Raw genomic sequence first — 20508 nt, forward strand, 5'->3', positions numbered from 1 at the left:
TATTCTACTAACCGTAAGCCCTTTTCTACTAACCCTAAAGGTTCCATACCAAGAATTATAAGAGCATCCACACCATGCAGACGTTATTTTTCTATTTATTTTAAGCGCGCACTGCAGTTTTGCCAGCTTTAAATGTTCAAGCTGTTTAAAGCAGGATAGATTCTGATTGGCTGTCATTGGTTTTGTTAAAAAAAAAAAAAAATTCTGAAAGTGATTCCAACAATATCGTTTCTCTTTGCCATTATCGTGATATTTGTGGTGTGTTCTTTTATATTTATCATTTTTTTTAGAACTATAACTTTATTGTCCTTGGTGTGATCAGGCCTTATCCCTTCCCCTAACAGTCTACAACTACTCAACTAAATCTCAGAATTTTTTTTTTTTTTTTTTAGAAAAGCTAAGAATATAAAAAGTATGAACCGAGCATTTTCACTAGGGTTTACTGTATGGACCTATCCTGCATGAATAGATCACAACAAGCACTGAGTGATTATAAAAACTAGATATCCTCTCTGTGCTTTAATGCATAAAACAATCTCAGGCTTCCTCTGAGAGTTTAAGGAGAAACGAAGAAGTAATATTGTATGTTTCCTAGAATTCTGCCTGAGAAGAAAAATGAGCACAATTATGGCATGTTTAAAGTTTTCATTGCCCAATCCTAACATTGCCTGCTGTACTTGCTACAATCAGATAGTTCTGAATAGTGCAATTCCGGTCAGCAATTCTCCATCAACAAGTTTTGTTCTATCTCCATTCACCATGTATACAAAAATCACACCTTTTTGTCACTGATTGGCTATTGTAAAAAAAAACAAAAAAAAAAAAACATCTGAGATAAAAACACAATCTTTCTACATTACTTTCAGTCTCAGAGGTAGCAGTCGTTGCCAAGTGACTCAGAGAGGGAGTGTGCGGCAAGGACAGAATGGGGACAAGAGCAGCAAATAACAAACTACAAACACCTGCACCGGCACAATGCACCTCTCTCTCCCGAGCGCATGAAATGTTTCGACATGCACCTGACGGCACATGCTTCTGTGAAGTGCCCGTTCTCCAAACCCAACATCTTGCGCGTCCCTCTGTTGACGCACCTTTTAGTGGCCGCTATACATCAGTAAAAGTGCCACGCTAGCCGTGGCAGTGTGGATGCTGAGGGGAGGTGGATTTGCATATGAAACGGCAGGATGCAGATGATCGCTCCTGGGAGCCCAGACCGCGCTGCCAAAGGGAGCAAAGGAGGGGTTGTTGGGGGAGGGCTGCCGAACCACAGGCCAGGCGAGTTGGGTATTTACACTTCAAACAGCATCGTCTCAAAGAGGAGAGAGTGCAAAGAAAAAAATCGAGAGAGAGAGAGACACGGGTTGAAAGAGAGTTAGCGAAAGCCTTTATTTTGGATCGCTTTCAGCCAGTTAGTCCTAACAAAACACCCACTATTTGCAAAACTTTCTCTTTGTTTTACTTGACAGGGACAATGACTCTATTCTGCTCCCGTCTGCTGTCTCAGAGCTTGCGGTAGTTTGTCATCACTTGTTGGACTAAACTCCTCCATTACGGTTGTCAGTGGAGCTCTTTGAAACGGTGGAGGAGATTCAGCAGTGAAACGCATCTTGACATTGTTTTTGATGGCTGTGCTTGCCACGCGCGCATCCAGGAAATCGTTTTTGCAATTGTAATTTCAAGGATCTATTTCGACTTAATCTAAACCCACAAGCTGTGATGTAATTTGTCAGGTTGATTGAATTCCATATATGATTTGTAAGAAACAAAAAAATGTATAGCATGCTGTAAAAATATATATTCATATATAAAATAAATATATATAATATATGATATAAAATATATCAACACAATCTCATGGTAATTTGTAACTATTTTACATTTTGTTGAATTGATAAGAATTCATATGATCTCATTTGTACGTTTTCGTACGATCGGTTTATGCCCCAGTGGAGGAAATGTTTAGGGTTGGACCTTCATGCCTAATTTTTTTTTTTTTTTTTTTTTTTTTTATAATCGTACGTTTTTGTACATGGCATGATCGTAAGAAATTCATGTGAAATCGGCACCTCATAAAATAGTTATGTTTTCCTGTGAAATCAGGTTGTTATTCATACAGCTTCTTTGCATTAAATATTCTATGAGACGCATATTTTGATTTCAAACCATATTTGATGTTTCAGCTTCATCTGTGTTGAAAATCGAATATATTTTAGTATTAAACTGTGACAATTAAGATAATGTAGTCACGGCATGGGTGAAATCTAAGGAGCCCCTAAAGGGACATGATGGTGGACTAGATCTTAATACGTCATTGCTTTTGCATTCTCACACAAAACCTTTACGTTCCCCAAATAAACTTTGCGTTCGTTCGCAAAACACTTTGAGCTCTTTACAAGCGGAGAGAATGCGAAAGCATTGACAAATATTTTTTCTTCCCTCTCATATTTTGTTACTTCACCATGTCCCTTTAGGGGCTCCATAGAAATCATTAAAGAGTCAATGGGAAAAGATCATTATTATTCATTAAAAAAAAAAAAAAAAAAAAAAAAAAAAACTGATTATATGGAAAACACACTTTGTAAAATTTCTGATTTCCTATTTCTAGCTACAGAGTGTTAAACACTTTAGGATCACCTGGGGAGACTATATCTACAAAATTCTTCTTTTTTAAAGGGGAAATAAAACATGTTGAAATATGTTGTATGTATGCTTACTGGTGAGTTTTGTCCCTTTCATGTTCAAAGTGATCCTCCCACTAAACACTCCAGTATGCTGAAATTGGCGAGATCAAGCGCTCATTCACACATGAGTAGAGTCCTCAATAAACAAAGGTCCATTGCTGTCGAATTTTGATGTAAAATATTTAGGTACTATTGCTCTCCTCATTTGTAAGATGGATGAAAGCATCTGCTAAATGATTAAATGTAAGTTTAATATGTGCGGACCTTAAACTAGTGCTCTGTTATAAACAATCAACATGGCGGATGAGGGGCCAAATCGAGTGGCCAGATTTTTTTTTCAGAAATCATTTGAAAAAATCTTTTTTTTTTTTTTTTTAAATACATTACTACAGTTGCCACTGGAGCTCTTTGAAAGTTATGGAGTAGAAATGCAGTGGCAGTGCAGCATGTCTTGACATTGTCTTTGATGGCTCTGCTTGCATAAGGGATGGAGTTCTTCTAGAATCAATATTGATCTGAGACCTATGTCCTATTTAATCGTTACAAAATAAACCCTACTACAAACACTAGCCATGCTGGCCAACGCCACACGTCCAGTTCTATGCATGAATGGATTTCGGTGTGCTTAGAATTGGCAGACATCTCTTAGGTAGTATTTGCCTCTCGTTTAGTTCCTAAGCTCTGCTGATGAATGTGAAGCTCCTGGCTTTCTTCCCAGACTGTGAAAGTCAGGGTCGTTTCCAGCCCATCGGCGCTATGCATCAGCGGTGAGGGGTCAGCTCCGACAGATGCTAAATGGAGAGCTGAGGAATAGAGTCACAAGGCCAGGAACAAACAAAATCCCATGAAATACGCCAGAGCCACGCAAAGCTGTTAGCTCTTTACCAAATATGTAATTAATCTGCATGTGTCCTTTGATTGTACATGAGGTGTAGTTTCATATATTGGCTTTTCACTGCTCCCACAGTGAATGATTGCAGGAAAAATATGTTTTTATTGAACATTTGATGGAGCAATACCTGTATTTTGTGAGAAAATAAATCATGAAAGCAATTTGTTTTTGTTGACAATTCTTACAAATATTTGAGGTGGCCAGGATGAATTTTGGGTAAAAAGCACCCAGTATTGATACAAATAATTTAGGTAAAGTAAAATGTTTTGCATAAGTTAATACTTTAAGTTTAATACTAAAAGTTGTTTAAGTTAATTCTGGTTCAAAACAAGCACTTAAGCAACGTTTTTACTATTTTCTGTTTATTTTGATAAAATAGATGTTTTTGTTCAATAAATATTCTGGCATTAAATGTAATTTAATGTCATAATGTAATTCCCTCATAATGCCATGATGTGGGATTTGCATAGGACCGGGACCTTGCACCACACCTCGGTCCCATTTGCCGGCACAGATGCACATAACCAGACAGGTTAACAAACAAACAAATAATTGAATAAATACACGACTCTGTGTGATTTACGTGTATGAAACGAAGCAGAGCTGCACGTTTCATTGAAATGACAGCAAGTTCCTAAGTGGATGACAAGCATTTATCGATTTTCATGTTTGCCACTAAATTATTTATGCCTCTTGGTCTCTCCAGTTAATGCAAACCGTCTGACGCCTCTAGTCCTTGGAGACGAGCACAGCGGTGGCAGCGGCGGGGTCTCCAAGCCAGGGACATTTTGACCCCCTCTGTGTGGCAGTTGTAGAAGAGATGGAGGCTATTGGCTGTGGTAACACAATAGAGGAATGAGTCACCATTCTCCGGCCTGCTTTGTGGTGGCTGCTACTCAAGTAATAAGAAGTGACTTGGAGGTAATGCATTGTGTCAGCAGTGAAGAGTTCAGCTCCCAGTGGCACTGGTGCTGTCTGTAGGCTTTGACTCCTTGGCGAACCCCCATAGTACCAGCAAAATCTTCCCCCAATCTCAGTCCAACAAACTTTTAAGATTGCAGGAAGAAAGAAATGGGTTTGAAAGCAAAAGCCTCAAGGAAAAGTGTATTACTCAGAAGTAACACACTTGTGATCCAGTGATTTCTCCACAGAAGGGCTCATTGTAGCTGTGTAGTACTTAGTAAACATTTTGTTTCCTGGTGGACTGATAACAACCTGTGCAACCCTGACTTCCAGATGTTGCATAGCAGTTAGATATTATAAATTAAGCTCAGGATTTTGGCATGTATTTGTTTCTAAATTATACAGTTGTTGGTATATAGTAAGCGTAGTGGAAACCAGGAACGGTGGTAACAACATTTCCAAATTGAAGTTGTGGTTGATATTGGTCTACCAACAAACTCTCATGGCAATATGTACTGTACAGTAATCCTAAATATTTAATATTTTGGTGAATTGGTGGGTAATTTGTTAAAATTGGAACATTGTCATTTTTTTCCTTTTTCATTCAATGAGCTTAAGCCCCTCTGAAGTTACAGTAGGACTTGGGTGGAACACAATGCTTATATGTTTTATTAAAATTCTGAATTGATTATCACCTATTAAAGCACACAAAGAGCGGTCTCTTTATAATCACTCAAAAGCTGTAACTCATCTTAGTTGAAGTTGACTTGAAATATTTAGTACCTGGTGTGTAAACACCTGGTGTGTAGTTTAATTTATATAGTGCCTTGCCCAAGCTCAAGGACGCTTCACAATAACAGTAAATAACAAGCAGATTACACATAAACGGACAATTAGAGGGGACATAAGAAAATGTGATGCCTTGATCAATGTGATTTTTGTTTAATAGACTTATTTTTGCTAAAATAACTAAAATGTATCCATGGCTCTAAATTTAGTAAATTGTATTGTGTTCATTCCAGGGTTTGTGTTGTCGCTGTTGTGAAAAACTGTATGGTTTTGTTTGTTCCATGGTGCTGGCCACCTCCTATAAATTCAGTGAATGTTTTGTCTAGTGAGAGTCTTTTTACTTATTGTACCCTGGAAAAGTGGTGCTGATTTTGCTCCTCATGCACGATTATGTCATTTTTGAATGCTTGCCATTTTCTGTGACGTAACCTGAACGGAATATGATTTTTAGATCTTTGTTAACTGGTACAATTGTTGCCGTATTCCTCTCTATTGAGGCTTAATCACTTTTCTTTCTAGTGCAAGCAAGATTCAATAAAGACTGTCACAATTGAAGACCACTTAGATCCGTGTGAACAGGGATTGTTTTGACAATGTTTTCGTCTGTACGCAAAACTTTTAAGGAAAAACTGTTCCGTTTATAGCACATCATTGTTGTGTAAACATACCCCAAGATGGATCTACTATCAGCTAAGTCAGTGTTTCCCAACCTTGTTCCTGGAGGCATCCGTATCCAGGGGCGTAGCCAGAATTTTATTTTTGGGGGGGCCCATCTTAAAATGAGGGGGCAACTAATATATATATACGGCGATTATTATCTTTAACATTATTATTTTAGTTCCCGCCAAAATCTGTATTGTATTCTGGTCGGTGTTGAAAAGTCCATTTTTAATTTCACGTAAAATGCGATATCCACGCAGCGCACCATTCCACGCTCTGTAAACCGTAACGGCAGCGCTTTGAATAAACCCGGCATCCTAGTTTTCCTTCTTTGTGATCCACAAAAAATAATAATAATAATTTTGACGGCATTGGTGATCTTGTGGTGGTTTCTGCGGTGGGGAAGAAACGTAAGCCATCGAAATCTAATAATTTAGGCTACTTGAGGAGATTAAGAAGATGAGGCACGCTGGAGGAGGAAAAATCTCGACTGTTGCTTGTTCTCACACGACAGCATCAAACTTCTGTCACGCTGACACTTTGACCCAGGGGATCTTTTAAAAAACTTTCAATTGTTTTACTCAAAGTCAACGAAAACCGAGCAGGACCAAGCCATTTTACAGCTGATCGCCGTAAAAAAAAAGTTCAGGAGGTAGGCTATTCCTTAGCGATGGTGATTTAATGTCGGCTATTTTTAGCCTGCAGTGCTATATAAGATTAGTATTGACCGAGTTCAGAGGCTGTCATATGTGGATCAACTTACTTTGTTGTGTATTTCAACAGTTAAAATATGAAAAACTTTTATAGTGATTCAATGGATTAATTGCATTTTGGAAAAAAAGGTGTCATGAATTTATTGCATTTTGGGGCAAAACTAATCCTTTTTTATAATAAATATTTGAAAATCAAAATATGGATTTGAAATTGTTATTATAACCTAAAATATGCTATGTGAAAGTTTGAAACAAAAAATTGTGGTTTTAATCTTTCCTCTCTCTTGGTAAAGAAAACACATTATTACTCAAAATTAATCATAATGAATTTATCGCGTTTTGAAACCAAACTCTTCATATACAACAGATATAGGCTATACAGGAAATGTGGTCATCACTGGTTGTGAAGGCGGTTCATCAATTGCAACAAGTCATTGCGCAATGTGCCGATCTGAGTCGAAGTCTCACCGCTATTCTGTGATGAAATATGTGCGTTTCTGTCTCCTAGCCGCTTCACTCGCTGTCGTCTTGTAGTAAGCTGAAGCAAACTCAGATGTACATGACTTATTTTCTCCTTCTCGCTCATATTTTCGTGCGTAATATTGTACTTTGCACAACGCTGCCATTCACCGCATGAACTCTCACGCGAAGATGACAGCGTAGGTTACGCACAACACGTCAAATCAAGTTTGAAAACAGCCGCATTTTACCGCGCAGTATTTTGATTGATCAATCTATCAATTAGACTAACACATCAAAAATTTCTTATTTTTATTATTTTATTTTAAGCCATCAGAAATCTGAGGGGGCCGGACATATAAATGAGGGGGCCTAGGCCCACCCAGGCCCCCTCGTGGCTACGCCACTGTCCGTATCTGGTCTCCCTTATCTGGTGTGCCTCAGAAACAAGGCTGGGAAACACTGATCTTGATGAGTGGTTAAACTGAGGAGTGTTACAATCCAACCTCTGTTACAACCATATCCATTATAGAATTATAAAATGAATGTGGATAGATTGTACTTGAAAGAATTTTAGCAATTTTTTTTTTTTTTCATATTGATATCTATTACTTTTGATTGCAGACATTGGTACTTTTTTGTGTATGGAAGAAATGATCATTAGTAGTTGAAAACTGGTATGGTTGTAGCCTGTGCTCCTTAATCTTTTAATGAAGTTTAAACACTATGAAACAAATCTCTAATCGAACTCTCTTACAGCATGTTATTGGCTGACCAGTAAATCAGCTCTAGTTAATTGATTAAAACAAGTGTTAATCCTTAGCAAATACGATAGTCCAAAGCCCAACAGATATGCACAGCAATAGAAATGAGACCAATTAGCAAAACAGATTGCAATCCATGATTAGATATTGTGCTCTTGAACACTTAGACAACATTAGAAGAAGTGCAGGCAGCTCAACCCACATAACTACATGACTGAACACCCTTGTGGAATTTCAGTTACTGGAACAAAACATCACACACAGGCTGGGACTTCAAAGAATCTTAGTGGAGGAGACATAAACTCTGGTTTGGCCACAGGGAAATATAATAGATACAATTTTAGTTTTTCAGGAATGAGTGATATGAGGCAATACTACATCATTATTAATAATTTATTGATATTATTTTACATAATTGGTCTACTACAGCATGCACATGGCATGATCTTCATGCCAATCTGATTTTAAAATATCTAAATGTTTTAAATAATACATTTTCAACTGCTTATGCATAATGCAAGCCTAGCTCAACTCTTGTGCAGTTGTAGAATTGTGTGATTTCTGGGCTAAAGCAAGTTTATCAAATGGATATGAGTTATGTTTCTGAATTTTTAGAGCAAGACATTTGAATTTTAGAGCAAGATATTATGTGTAAAAATAAATGGTGAAAAAAAGGTAAATAAATAATTATTGAACTACAGAAAATAGCTACATAATGCAACATTCAACATAAATATTAGATAACATGTCCTCCAACAAAATCTTTTGTTGTTGGATACAATTACCTCATGGATCATAACAATTGTGCAGTGCACATAGTCAAACGGGTGTTTAGGAAAGTGCTGTGGTTGTGTTTGTTCCTACTTGTATTTAGATTTTTGGCAGAAAAAAACTACTAGACTTATAGCAACTACTGAAGTATATGGAAGCTTGTTTCCACCTCAGAAAAAAAAAGGTAATTGTAAGTTTACATGTCACAATTATGACTTTTTTTTCCGCAGAATTGCTTGATATGAACTAGCAATTGCAAGTTATAAAGTCTGAATTTTTAAAAGTCTCAATTGTGTTATAAAGAAATTGTGAGATATAAACTCGCAATTCTGACTTCATAACTCGCAATTGAGTTTATCTTGCATTTCTGAGACATTTCTCAGAATTGCGACATGTAGACACAACTGTGACGAAAAAAGTCCGAATTGTGAGGTAAAAAGTAGCAATTATCATTTAAATAGTTGTATTACATGGCAGAAACAAGCTTTCAAAGAAGGGTTTTGACTTTCGACTGACAAATGTGTGGGTTTTTTCGCAGTTGTGATCTTTGACAGATCCTCTTTCTATGTTTCAGTAACTCCTCAAACTACTGGGGCATTCGCCTGCTAGCTACGGGAATGGCTAATGAACGTAAAGCTAATCTTGCGACACAACATTCATTTTTCTTCGTAGCAGCGAACAGCAGCTTGTCTTATAGGCGCTGAGGTGTGCTGCCTTTTCTAGAGCACGTAATCCCTCAGGCGAAAAGAGCCTTTGGGGTATTTGAATGTTTTCATTTCCATATATATTTAATTTTGTCGTCTGACACACTTTTCCTTTCTCATTTTCGTGACTCACCAATAAGCATTCCACAAAGAAATACCACACATAAGTTAGCTACACACAAAAGTCACTCTGTGGTGTTCTGGCCTTACCAGAACTCCTCAACCTAGTTTTTTCCACATTGGTTTGATATAGTTCAAGACATAAACGAGGGGACTCAGACCATCAAAAGACAGCCTTAATTCCTCTGGTCTGTTATGTTGTATGGGGAGAATATTTTCAATATGACAAAATATAGTTTTACATTTTGTTTTGCACAAAAAATATTTGAAATGTTTTTAAACTGAGCACAGGCAGCCCAGACTGAATGAAGAGCCGCTCTGGTGTTTAATAGCAGCTGGAAGGGAGAGCACAATTTTTTGAAGTTGAAATGCTGTTCAAAACATGTTGGCCAGTGATAAGCTTATGTTCAGAAATATTGAAAAATATCAAACAATGTATTTGAATGGTCTTCAATTAGGGGCTTTTCCAACCCAAACTATTTTACGAGGTGGTGCTTTTGTATACATTTATAAAAAGTATGCATGAAGGCCCACCACTAAATATAACCGTCACTGGGGGTAAGCAGATTGTACAAAAACACACAAGTGAGATTTTATGAATTCGTATGAATTATAGTCACCAATTTAGCAAAATGTAAAATGGTTCCAAATTGCCAAGAGATTATGTTTCTCTGCAAACACTGACACGCTATAAAACAGTTACATTTTTGTTGATTGCATTTCAGTTCATTATCAGTTTGGCATGTTTTTTTTCTTCTTCTTCTTCTTCTTCTTCAAATATTTACATAGTTTTGAATAACCGTGCAGCCTGCTAAGGCTGTGTAGTGAAGCCATTATCTGTGTATATATTTGTATGCAATGACAAACTTGTCTGTTTCTGTATCTGTATTTCAGTATGGAGTGGGTGGGGCTTAAACTACAAGTGTGAAATCTTTCATATTAGTCAGACACAATCTGTTCCCTCAACCCATACACCGTGTGCTGCATACTACCGTACTGTATATCTTGCTCAGAAGTTTAAACACTAACAGACTTTACAAAAGTGTCTCAGTAAGTATAACATTATACATTTTTGAGATGTATGAGACAGACAGAGGTGGACAAAGTACACAACTTCCTTACTTAAGTGAAAGTACAGACACTACTGGTCAAATATTACTCTGTTTTTACTCAAGTAAAAGTACAGAGGTACTTGTTTTTAAAAGTACTTAAGTATCAAAAGTAAATCTCAATGCATTGTTTTATTATTGTTGCATTGTTGTGTGTAATACTTACAGTACCTTATGCCTCTGAATATATGCCCTATAGTGGGATTGAATGTGAGATTGAATAAGTCACTCAATAACGTCCACAATGGTTTCGGACACCCAAATGGCTGATCCCTTAAATAGTGCCCTATTTAATAGTATGAATATGTTCGCCTTACTGTTATCTAGTGTGCTCCAAATCAATGACAAAATTCACATTTAGAAGAGGAAACCCAACGTTGAAAATGAAAATCAGATTGATGTCAGAATCCAACGCCAGATTGACATTAATCTCCAACGTTGGACAGACGTTGTATTGTGGTTGAAAATGAAAATTGGGTTGACGTCAGAAACCAACATCAGTCGAGTTCTAACGTCAATTTCATTTCCGACTTTCATTTCCAACCAAAATCAAAAGTCTGTCGGCTAAAAGCCGGTTTCTGACGTCAACCTGACTTTACTACTTTCTACCCAAGGACTTTGACAGAATTGTAGTGGAGTAAAAAGTACGATATTTGTCTTTCAAATGTAGTGAAGTTAAAGTAAAAAGTTTCCAGAAAAAAATAATACTCAAGTAACAAAGTACATTTACTGTAAATATTAATATTACTGTGTGTGTGAGTACTGTACTTAAGTACACTTTTTGAGTATCTGTCCACCTCTTGAGACAGACACAATGAAAAGCCATCCTGGTCATTTTTGGCTCCGGGAATTTACATCATCCACTGGACAAGAGTTGACCTCAGGCGAGGGCAAAATTGCATACAAATATGTGGGTTGGTTGGCTGATCAAAAATAATGACCTCAAGAGGAACTCTATAATGAGTCGGAGCACTTTTCCCTATCTAAACATGCCACGCATGGCTGAACGCATTCATATTCCGCCCAGTCCTGTAATACACAGAGTTACTCTGCAGAGGCAAATCCCACAAACAGGAAGTTGCTGTGGACTAGAAGAGAATCTCAAGGACACAAAGTCAAATCTAAAGGCTGTTAGTCTAAAGTACTGGAGGTGTTGATAATCAAACAAATGTTATGTTTTGCCAGTTTTATATTGAAGATGATTTTGATGATAATGGTCACCTCATTTGATGAATACAAAGTTTTAAAAAAGCTGAAAAATGAAATTAAATGAAAAACTAGATGTACAGTGCATTGATTTTATCAGTTTGTATGTTCCCTGGGATCTTATGTATATCACTTTGGTTAAAATTGTCTACCAAAAGAATAAATGTATGAAATGTGAAATTGCTTTCCCATACCAGAGCTTGTAATAGAATAGTGTCAAGAAATCAACACTGACCATATTTACTTAATACACGTATAGTACATGATTATTTGAGATGTTATTGCACATTCTGCTATGTGACAGCCACATGTCACAAACCAATAAATTGATGATTGATAAATTAACTTCCGCCCTACGTATTTTCTTGTTGAACATCATGTGACTTTTAAGAATATCATCTGATTCAGATTACAGGGAAGAAATGAGATTTGAACACCGCTTTCCAACGTAAAGGCAGTTATACGTAAGTAACAAGAAAAGACCAATCAGAATTCAGCATGCAAATAAATAAAACCAATTTCAATTAACTGACGTCTTCTCTCTCAGGTGGATTTTGAAGGCAGGAGATTATAATGTAATTCAATGAGATGTGTGATTTTCAGACTTCTTTCTTACATTTCTTAAAAGTATAATTCCCCAAAAAAAAAAAAAGAAAAAAAAAAAAACATGAAATGATTATGCTATTATTATCAACAAAATAGAATATTTACAAAAAAAGTTTTAATGGACATTAAGGGGTTCAAATTGAATGAAAAAAAAATAATAATAAAAAAAATCACACTTTTGCCTGTAATACCAATTATAACACTGCCAAGATTAAACCGTTAATCTTTAACCTGTGCAAAACTGAAATCTCAGTTTAAAAAGGTCTTAAATGCAGTGTAATTCAGTTTATTAGATTCTATTTCACAAGGTCCAAGAGTTGAGTAACTCTTTGAGAACTCTTCAAGATGAGAACGTTGCCAAACTCACCCGATGACATGAGGGTGCTCGGTGGTGAGGAGAGCGAGTGGTGACTTGTCCCTCTCGATGAGCCAGACGGTGTAACGTCCACTCTGCCGGGGGTGCAAAAACAATGTGACATCCAGACCACAGGGCCGGTGGGTGGCACGTAGCCAAGGGCTCAGAACCCAAGGTCCTGTCAGAGCTGAGCCATTCACTGAGAGAAATCGCCCTGGAGAGACAAACAAAGAGAAATATTTATTTATGTCAGAGACTTCAAATTTCTTTCAAGTTTCATTGGCCCTGTTTACACCTGGTATTAAGATGTGTTTTGGTCGATTGGATCACAGGTAGACGAGAGAGACACATACCCGTTTACACCAGGTCACTTTCAATCACTTCTGTCCTGATTTCTTTGAGGGGAAGGTCTACAGGTGGGTAAATGTATGGGCTTTTTCAGATCTTTCAATCTAATAGATGAAATAAGATCACGCAATTTTCATAAGAACACAAATGTAAATGATGGACAAAACACACGGAGAGCAGCAACACCAGTCAAACGCGGTGGATGCGTGTTAGAAATCAGGAATGGTGAGAGAACATTGGGCTTGGTATGATTTTAATTTTAAAACCAAACTTGGTTCTCCAGCCGACAAAGTTTAAATCCCGTCTAGCTAGCACGCTTCCCAAAATGTTTAAGCATTCGGTCAGTAAGTGGAGAGTAGATGGTCTTTTGTGGCTGTTTGAACACATTCGACCACATGAGCATTTACTCTACGAAAGCAATCCGGTCTAATGCGTTTTCGACTACCTCTGGAAGTGGTTGAAACTGGACAAGCTAAAAAAAAATTCAAGATTTTATTTATTTTATACTTTTGGAAAGTGAGTTCTCAACTATGTTTAAGGACATATCTCATACTTTTTCTTAAAATTGTTTCCATATCCCACCTGTGGCAGAAAAAAATTGTTTTGCAATACACAATGGACAAAGAGAGTACATTATACCAATTTTTTTTACACCTAATATTATTTTGGAGAAATATCACGTTGACATAAAATAAACATAATATATCAAAATATGGTAACACTTTAGTTGAAAGCTCCAATTTTTATGTCCAATTTACACTATTAATTTGATTATTAGCATGCATATTACTAGGGTATTGGCTGTTTATTAGTATTTATAAAGCACATATTAATACCTTATTCTGCATGACCATATTCTACATCCATTAATCCTACCCAATACCTAAACTTAACAGCTACCTTACTAACTATTAATAAGCAGTAGTTTACTAAGGCAAAAGTCTTAGTTAATAGTTAGTTAATAGTGAGAATTCATAACCAAAAGTGTGATCCAATATACAAATCACAAAAAAAAGCTAAGCTCTGATAATGTGGTCTTTAAAAAATCAAATGCAAATGCAGTCCAATGTTTGAGTTTATATTAAGAAATATAATTTTAGACTTTAGTTCATTAAAAAAAAAAAAAAGTTTTTAACTACATACATGAGCCTACAGTTTATGGCATTGTTGAGATTTCTGCAGATATTTTCTCAGGTGAAACATCTGAGATGCTGGAGATGTCAGAATAAGGCTCCGTTTGCTCTCCGTTTAGTCTTAGGAGAAATAATTGAGATATTAAAGAAATCTTGTCTTTGATTTTTCTTTGCGGTGGACGCTACCAAAGGACATTTTAGAGCAATCAGCGGCCATCTTGGTAACACCTCCAGGCAGCTCATGTCTGTGCTGCTTTACAGTCTTCTTGAATTCAGAAAGACAAAAACTATGAAGGTACTTTTGGAGCAAAACCACTGAGCACCTGTGACAGTGGAATTTGGAGTTGTAGAGAATGCTAGAGAAGTTGCAGACTTTTTTTTCTCTCCCACAAACACAACACACCATTTACACCTTCATAAATTCTCCACTGCAGGTGCACAAATCCTATTCTATGAATTACAAATTAAGAAATGCATACACTCACATTTTTGCTACAGTTGGTGCAGTCAATATGGTGCAAAACACATTCACACACCCGTATCAAAAGTCATGGACAAAATTTGCACATCCGCAAATTAATATGTAAATTCATGCAATGAGAGTTGCAAATATTTTGGACAAATTCATTGTTTTTCTTGGATATGTTTATAGCACAATAAACGTCCATAACTACAACTGCTTGAATCTACCGCTACGAGTCTTAAACTGTTTATTTCTTTGACTTTCTTTCAAGACATACATTTTTAAATATATGTCTCATGTGTTCTGTTAATCAGTGTTCGTCTGTGTTTGTATTTAAGTTCCATCTGTTCAGTCAGTCTTCGTCCGATCTATGTCATATTATGTGTGTGTGAACCCTCTGCCCATCTTCTATGTACCAGTTTGATTAATACTGTGAGTAAAAGTTTGCATTAAACTGTGTTTATTTCTTTCAGACTTTCTTTCAAGACATACATTTTTAAATAAGTAGCCTGTTTCCTTTTCATACTGTCTCTGTACACTTTTCAATCGAGTCTGCGGGAATCTGGATTGTATAAGTATGTGTGAAAGTGAAATTCATAGATCGGTGGCCCAGGCAGCAGACACTGAGCCCATGTAGAGCCAAAATAGATGAGTGAGGGGAGGAAAATGACAACACACCAGAGGAAAACGAAATAAATAATGAAAGAGAGGAGAAAAATCAAAGCTCTGTCTGTGGGCTTTGATTTAGAGTCCTCCCTCTCAACAGCCTCATTCAGCTCTCTCAATCAGGAAATTTTCCACAGGGCCAGTGCACAAAAAAAAAAAAAAAAAAAAAGACAAAAGGAACCTTCTTTTGATAGAAAAGGAATGAAAACAGCATCAGTGAAAAGATGGAGGGAAAATGTCCCGGAATGTAGCATTTTCATTATTCACAGAGTTATCTGAATCCAGCAAGGAGTTGTTAAAGCATCATATTTTGGGGGTTTGGTTTGAAATTGAGAGGGCATCATTTACTTATGAACTTAAAATATTGCTCTAAATATTTAAGATTCAATGCATGCCATAGGTACCCAAATGTGCAGCATGAATAATAATAATAATCAACAATAGGGAGTATAATAATAGACAGCATGGAATTTTTGGAATTTTAATGTTTGAAAGAATTAAAGATTATGAATGGCTTTCACAATCCCCAGTCTGTTGAAATTCTTTAGGCATATCTTAAACATGCTGTGCACGTCAGAAGAAGTACGTTTCTGTAACTGACTACAGGGTACTTGAGGTTTTGATTTCTGTTGAAAGTGTATTATTAAACTGATTTATTTTTTTAAACTGCGTTCAAATTCAATGAAACGTATTAAGTTTAAATATGGTCGTAGCAGGGTTTGTGCTAACTTCTCCACACTTAGAAAACCAGCTGAGCGTGTAATTTGACTACGGTTTCCTCAACTTTTGAATACTTTAGCCTCTTGGTGAAAGCGTTACAAAACCGAACACTAGTCTTGCTGCTCACTGACTCACTACTGATTTTCCATGTCTTACTTGAACATTTATTTTGGCCAGTACCTGTGGTTGGTGAATAAACCCGAGGGGCAATTGTCTGAAAGTCCAAACCTTAATTGTTATAACACATTAAGCACTGCTTATTTAACATTCTCAAGACGTGTCTTATGAAGCATAGCTAAAATAAGGAAAATACACATGTGGCACATGAAGCATAGCTGAAATAAGGAAAATACATACATATATATATATATAAGTGAATCATTATTCCAATATTATTGTTACTGAATTTTTTTTTTTTTTTTTTTTTTGGTATAAAGTTGCCAGTGTTTGTTTGGACTTTCAGTTTGAGTTTTGATTGGTTCCTGTTCTCCATTGTTCTTTTCCCGCCACTCCTTTGTATCCATGGTTACTGTCATTATCAGTTCAGTTTTGTCACCTGTTTAGTCATCATCATCATTTACATCACCTGTGTTCTGTTAATCAGTGTTCATCTGTGTTTGTTTTAAAGTTCCATCTGTTCAGTCAGTCTTTGTCTGATCTACGTCGTATTATGTGTGTGTGAACCCTCTGCCCATCTTTTTGTGTACCAGTTTGATTTATGTTGCGAGTAAAAGTTTGCATTGGAACTGCACCACACCGTGACAGTAGCAGGACATGCAGTTGTGTGTTTCCCATTAGGGATGAAATAAAACTACTAACAAAAGGTTTATAAGGCTTTGTCTTCATATATTTACACTTGCAATCATCTTCTGACTACCTGAGAGACTTATTCAAACCAAATATTCAATAAAACAATAAGCCCATATTCAATGGGTTTTGTGGTATAATTCTGGGAATTTCTCAGTTTTAAATGTTTCAGTTCAGCAGAACGAGGGACTACAGAACTAGGGAGATGATTGAAGATATAAGTCTAAACTGTTATAGTGTAAAAGCTTTCAGGGGTTCTTTAATTTTTCAATTATAGTGTGACTCTTAATATATTGCTTGGCGAGTATCTGGAAACTTTCAAAATGTGGTATGTATTGTGTCATAATTAAATGCTTATATGAAAAAATGCTGTGGTCATTAGCTAAATATACATGGATTTTAAAAAAGAAAAAATCTGCTCAATGAAGTTCTTTATTTCCACAGGGACTTTCTTTGGGACTTGATGGCGTGGCTCGCACACGCAGTGAATAAGTCTCAGCCCAGTGCACAAATCTGATTATGGAGGGCATGTATGATGCAGTTGAATGCTTTTCAATATTTTTTATTAATTTAAATGTGCCTTGCATATCAAAATAACTGTTCAGCAAAAGACAGCATTGGCGTGACATATGATTCATTAAGTGAAGAAAAACGCCAATTTAAAGGTGACATATTACGCCCCTTTTTACAAGATCCCCAGAATGTGAAATTACAGCTCAAATACCCCCCAGATCATTTATTATAGCTTGTCAAAGTTGTCCCTTTTTGGGTGTGAGCAAAAACGCACTGTCGTGTGTCCTTTTAAATGCAAATGAGCTGCTTCTCCACTCCCCGTTCAGAAGATGGCCGATCTTCTACACAAGCTTCCTTTACACAAGATCCTTTACACTGGCTACAATCCCTCCATTGGCCCTTGCCAGTCATGGCCTCCTAATAATCCCCATCCACTGAATTGGCTCTATCCCTCTCTCTCCTCTCTCCACCTGTAGCTGGTGTGTTGTGAGCGCACTGGTGTTGTACTGTGGCTGCCGTCGCATCATCAAGTAGATGCTGCACACTGGGGGTGGTTGAGGAGAGATTCCCTGATATGATTGTAAAGCGCTTTGGGTGTACAGTAGTACATATGAAAGCGCTATATAAATGCCTCATTCATTCATTCAAGCTTCGGATACTCCGGCAATAACAAAACACGCAAATAATCTCACTTTGTGCAGCCCTACGGAGAGACTCAGGAAGAGATTACAACTTTTAGACGGCACCTGGACGTTTCTGAAAGGAAAGTGGATACATTTATGTAGTTGTTATGGAGTTACATTGATTCATATCATCGACTTGGATGTACCGTCATGTTCAACTTTTACACAAGTTGACACATTTCCCTGAGGTCTTTATAAGACAGCTGTGACATTTTTTGGTCCAATAGTGTTCAGTGCTCGTCTGTGAAGCAACGACAGAACAGTTTGCATGCTTTGCTCCAACTTTTGCCATTGCGTTAGAACTGGTTACACTGTTGTCGCTTGTGAAAAACAAATGGCGGCACCATGGGTAAAAACGTGCAGATTAAGGGTTGGTAATATGTAACCCTGGATCACAAAACCAGTCGCACGGGTATATTTGTGGCAGTAGCCAACAATACATTGTGTGGGTCAAAATTATCGATTTTTCTTTTATGCCAAAAATCATGAGGATATTAAGCAAAGATCATTTTCCATGAAGGCATTTTGTAAGTTTCCTACCGTAAATATATAAAACATATATTTTTGTGAGTGAATGTTGCACAATCGCGAACATAAATGGACAACTTTAAAGAAGATTTTCTCAATGTTTTGATTTTTTTTGCACCCTCAGATTCCAGAAGTTCTAATAGTTGTATCTCGGCCAAATTTTGTCCTATCCTAACAAACCATACATCAATGGAAAGCTTATTTATTCAGATTTCAGTTGGTGTATACATCTCATTTAAAAAAATGACCCATGTGACTGGTTTTGTGGTCCAGGGTCACATATTATAATAAGATCCCCTTCCTACGTAGGGTCGAGAGCCGTGGGAAAAGATGGCAGGATTGCTAATGAGTGTTACCTGCGTGCCACATCAATCTCCAGTCTCACGGAAGGAGATCAGGAAGGATAAAAGGAGGAGTGATAACAGTGCAAGACATGAGAGAACCAGGCCTTGACTTTCCATTGTGTTTTGCTTATGTTTGTGTTTTACACTAGCATAGTAATAATATGCTAAAGCCCGCCCCCCTCATGACCTGATTGGTTAAAAGGTTTGTGACGTAAGAAACACCAACGATTTCAAACCCTTTTTGAGTCTTTTTTAAACTGCAGTTTTAAGGAGATAATACTCTGCAATGGTGTTGACATGACTTAAAGCATATTAAAAACACCATAGACATATAAACAACATTAAAACTTGATTTTCACCACAGGGGGACTTTAAATTACAACATATATTTGTCATGATTTTCTGAAGTACGTTTATATTAGTGTAACTGTTTCTTTCTTTCTTTCTTTCTTTCTTTCTTTCTTTCTTTCTTTCTTTCTTTCTTTCTTTCTTTCTTTCTTTCTTTCTTTCTTTCTTTCTTTCTTTCTTTCTTTCTTTCTTTCTTTCTTTCTTTCTTTCTTTCTTTCTTTCTTTCTTTCTTTCTTTCTTTCTTTTGTTTTTATTCAAAAGCTTTTGAGTTACTTTATTGTAAACTCTGTAAGAATGAAATGATAAGACTGAAACTTGTACAATTTACAAATGCTTTTGGGAAATGTATTTGGAGATACTAGAACTTTCATTTTACAAACATTATACTTGATTTGTGAAACCCTGCTCACATCTTTTCAACTAGATTAATCCCACAAAAGTGTGACAAACTCTGAGCAGTTTGTGCCCAGATCTACATTTACTTTTCACTGACTTCTGAGAGGTTAACCAAATGAAGTGCAAGAAGTGCAAAACATACGAAATTCAAAGAAGGAGATGAAGTGAAACTCTGTCAGCGAAGTAAAGCCGCTGCATAAAAACAGAATAGTCAAAGCCCATGACCCGGTCCCATTTGCATGATTCAGAATTCTCTCAAGACGAATCGCCACCCATAATTCCAGCACATCTATCTATCTATCTATCTATCTGTCTGTCTGTCTGTCTGTCTGTCTGTCTGTCTGTCTGTCTATCTATCTATCTATCTATCTATCTATAATTTATTTCTTTTTTTTTACAGTGAAAGTGTAAACATTTCTGTATATGACATGGAAAAGGGAAACGTTTGCAAAAGATGTTCACTTTGAGCTGAGCACTTTAAAGTTCAAATGTTGATGGTTATAGAACCTGTCTGCAACTTTACTTTTCAACACACTCGAACGCAACTTAGTGACAAATTCAGATTTATCACAGGTTAGAAACTATTTTACAGCTATTGATCTTGGGAACATAACAGACAGAACTAGTTTCTTAAGTGTTGGCTACACAGCAGGAGGAAAACAGGCTACCCTTAGAAATAAAATAAAAACAGAAAACATTTACTCCACTGAATCCAAACTTTCTTCAAGAAAATCCTGGAGAACAGCAGATAAAGCAGTAAACTATTTTAACATTCCTATCTTTTTTTTTCAAAGAGAATATGTTTCTCTCTCTATTTTTCACTTTTT

General features: G+C 36.6%; 1 protein-coding gene across 1 annotated transcript in view; it reads right to left on the reverse strand.

Moving 5' to 3' along the window:
* Positions 1-20508, reverse strand: part of alk (ALK receptor tyrosine kinase) — a gene marked incomplete at both ends in the record, with an annotated part of 458249 nt that overhangs the window by 174567 nt on the left and 263174 nt on the right. Inside the window, one exon of the mRNA XM_081393742.1 lies at positions 12745-12946. Within this exon, the coding sequence (XP_081249868.1) occupies positions 12745-12946 (202 nt within the window). The remainder of the gene's footprint in view (positions 1-12744; positions 12947-20508) is intronic.

This window comes from Scardinius erythrophthalmus (assembly GCF_964197995.2).
Source record: "Scardinius erythrophthalmus genome assembly, chromosome: 19".
In the NCBI taxonomy this organism is placed as follows: domain Eukaryota; kingdom Metazoa; phylum Chordata; class Actinopteri; order Cypriniformes; family Leuciscidae; genus Scardinius; species Scardinius erythrophthalmus.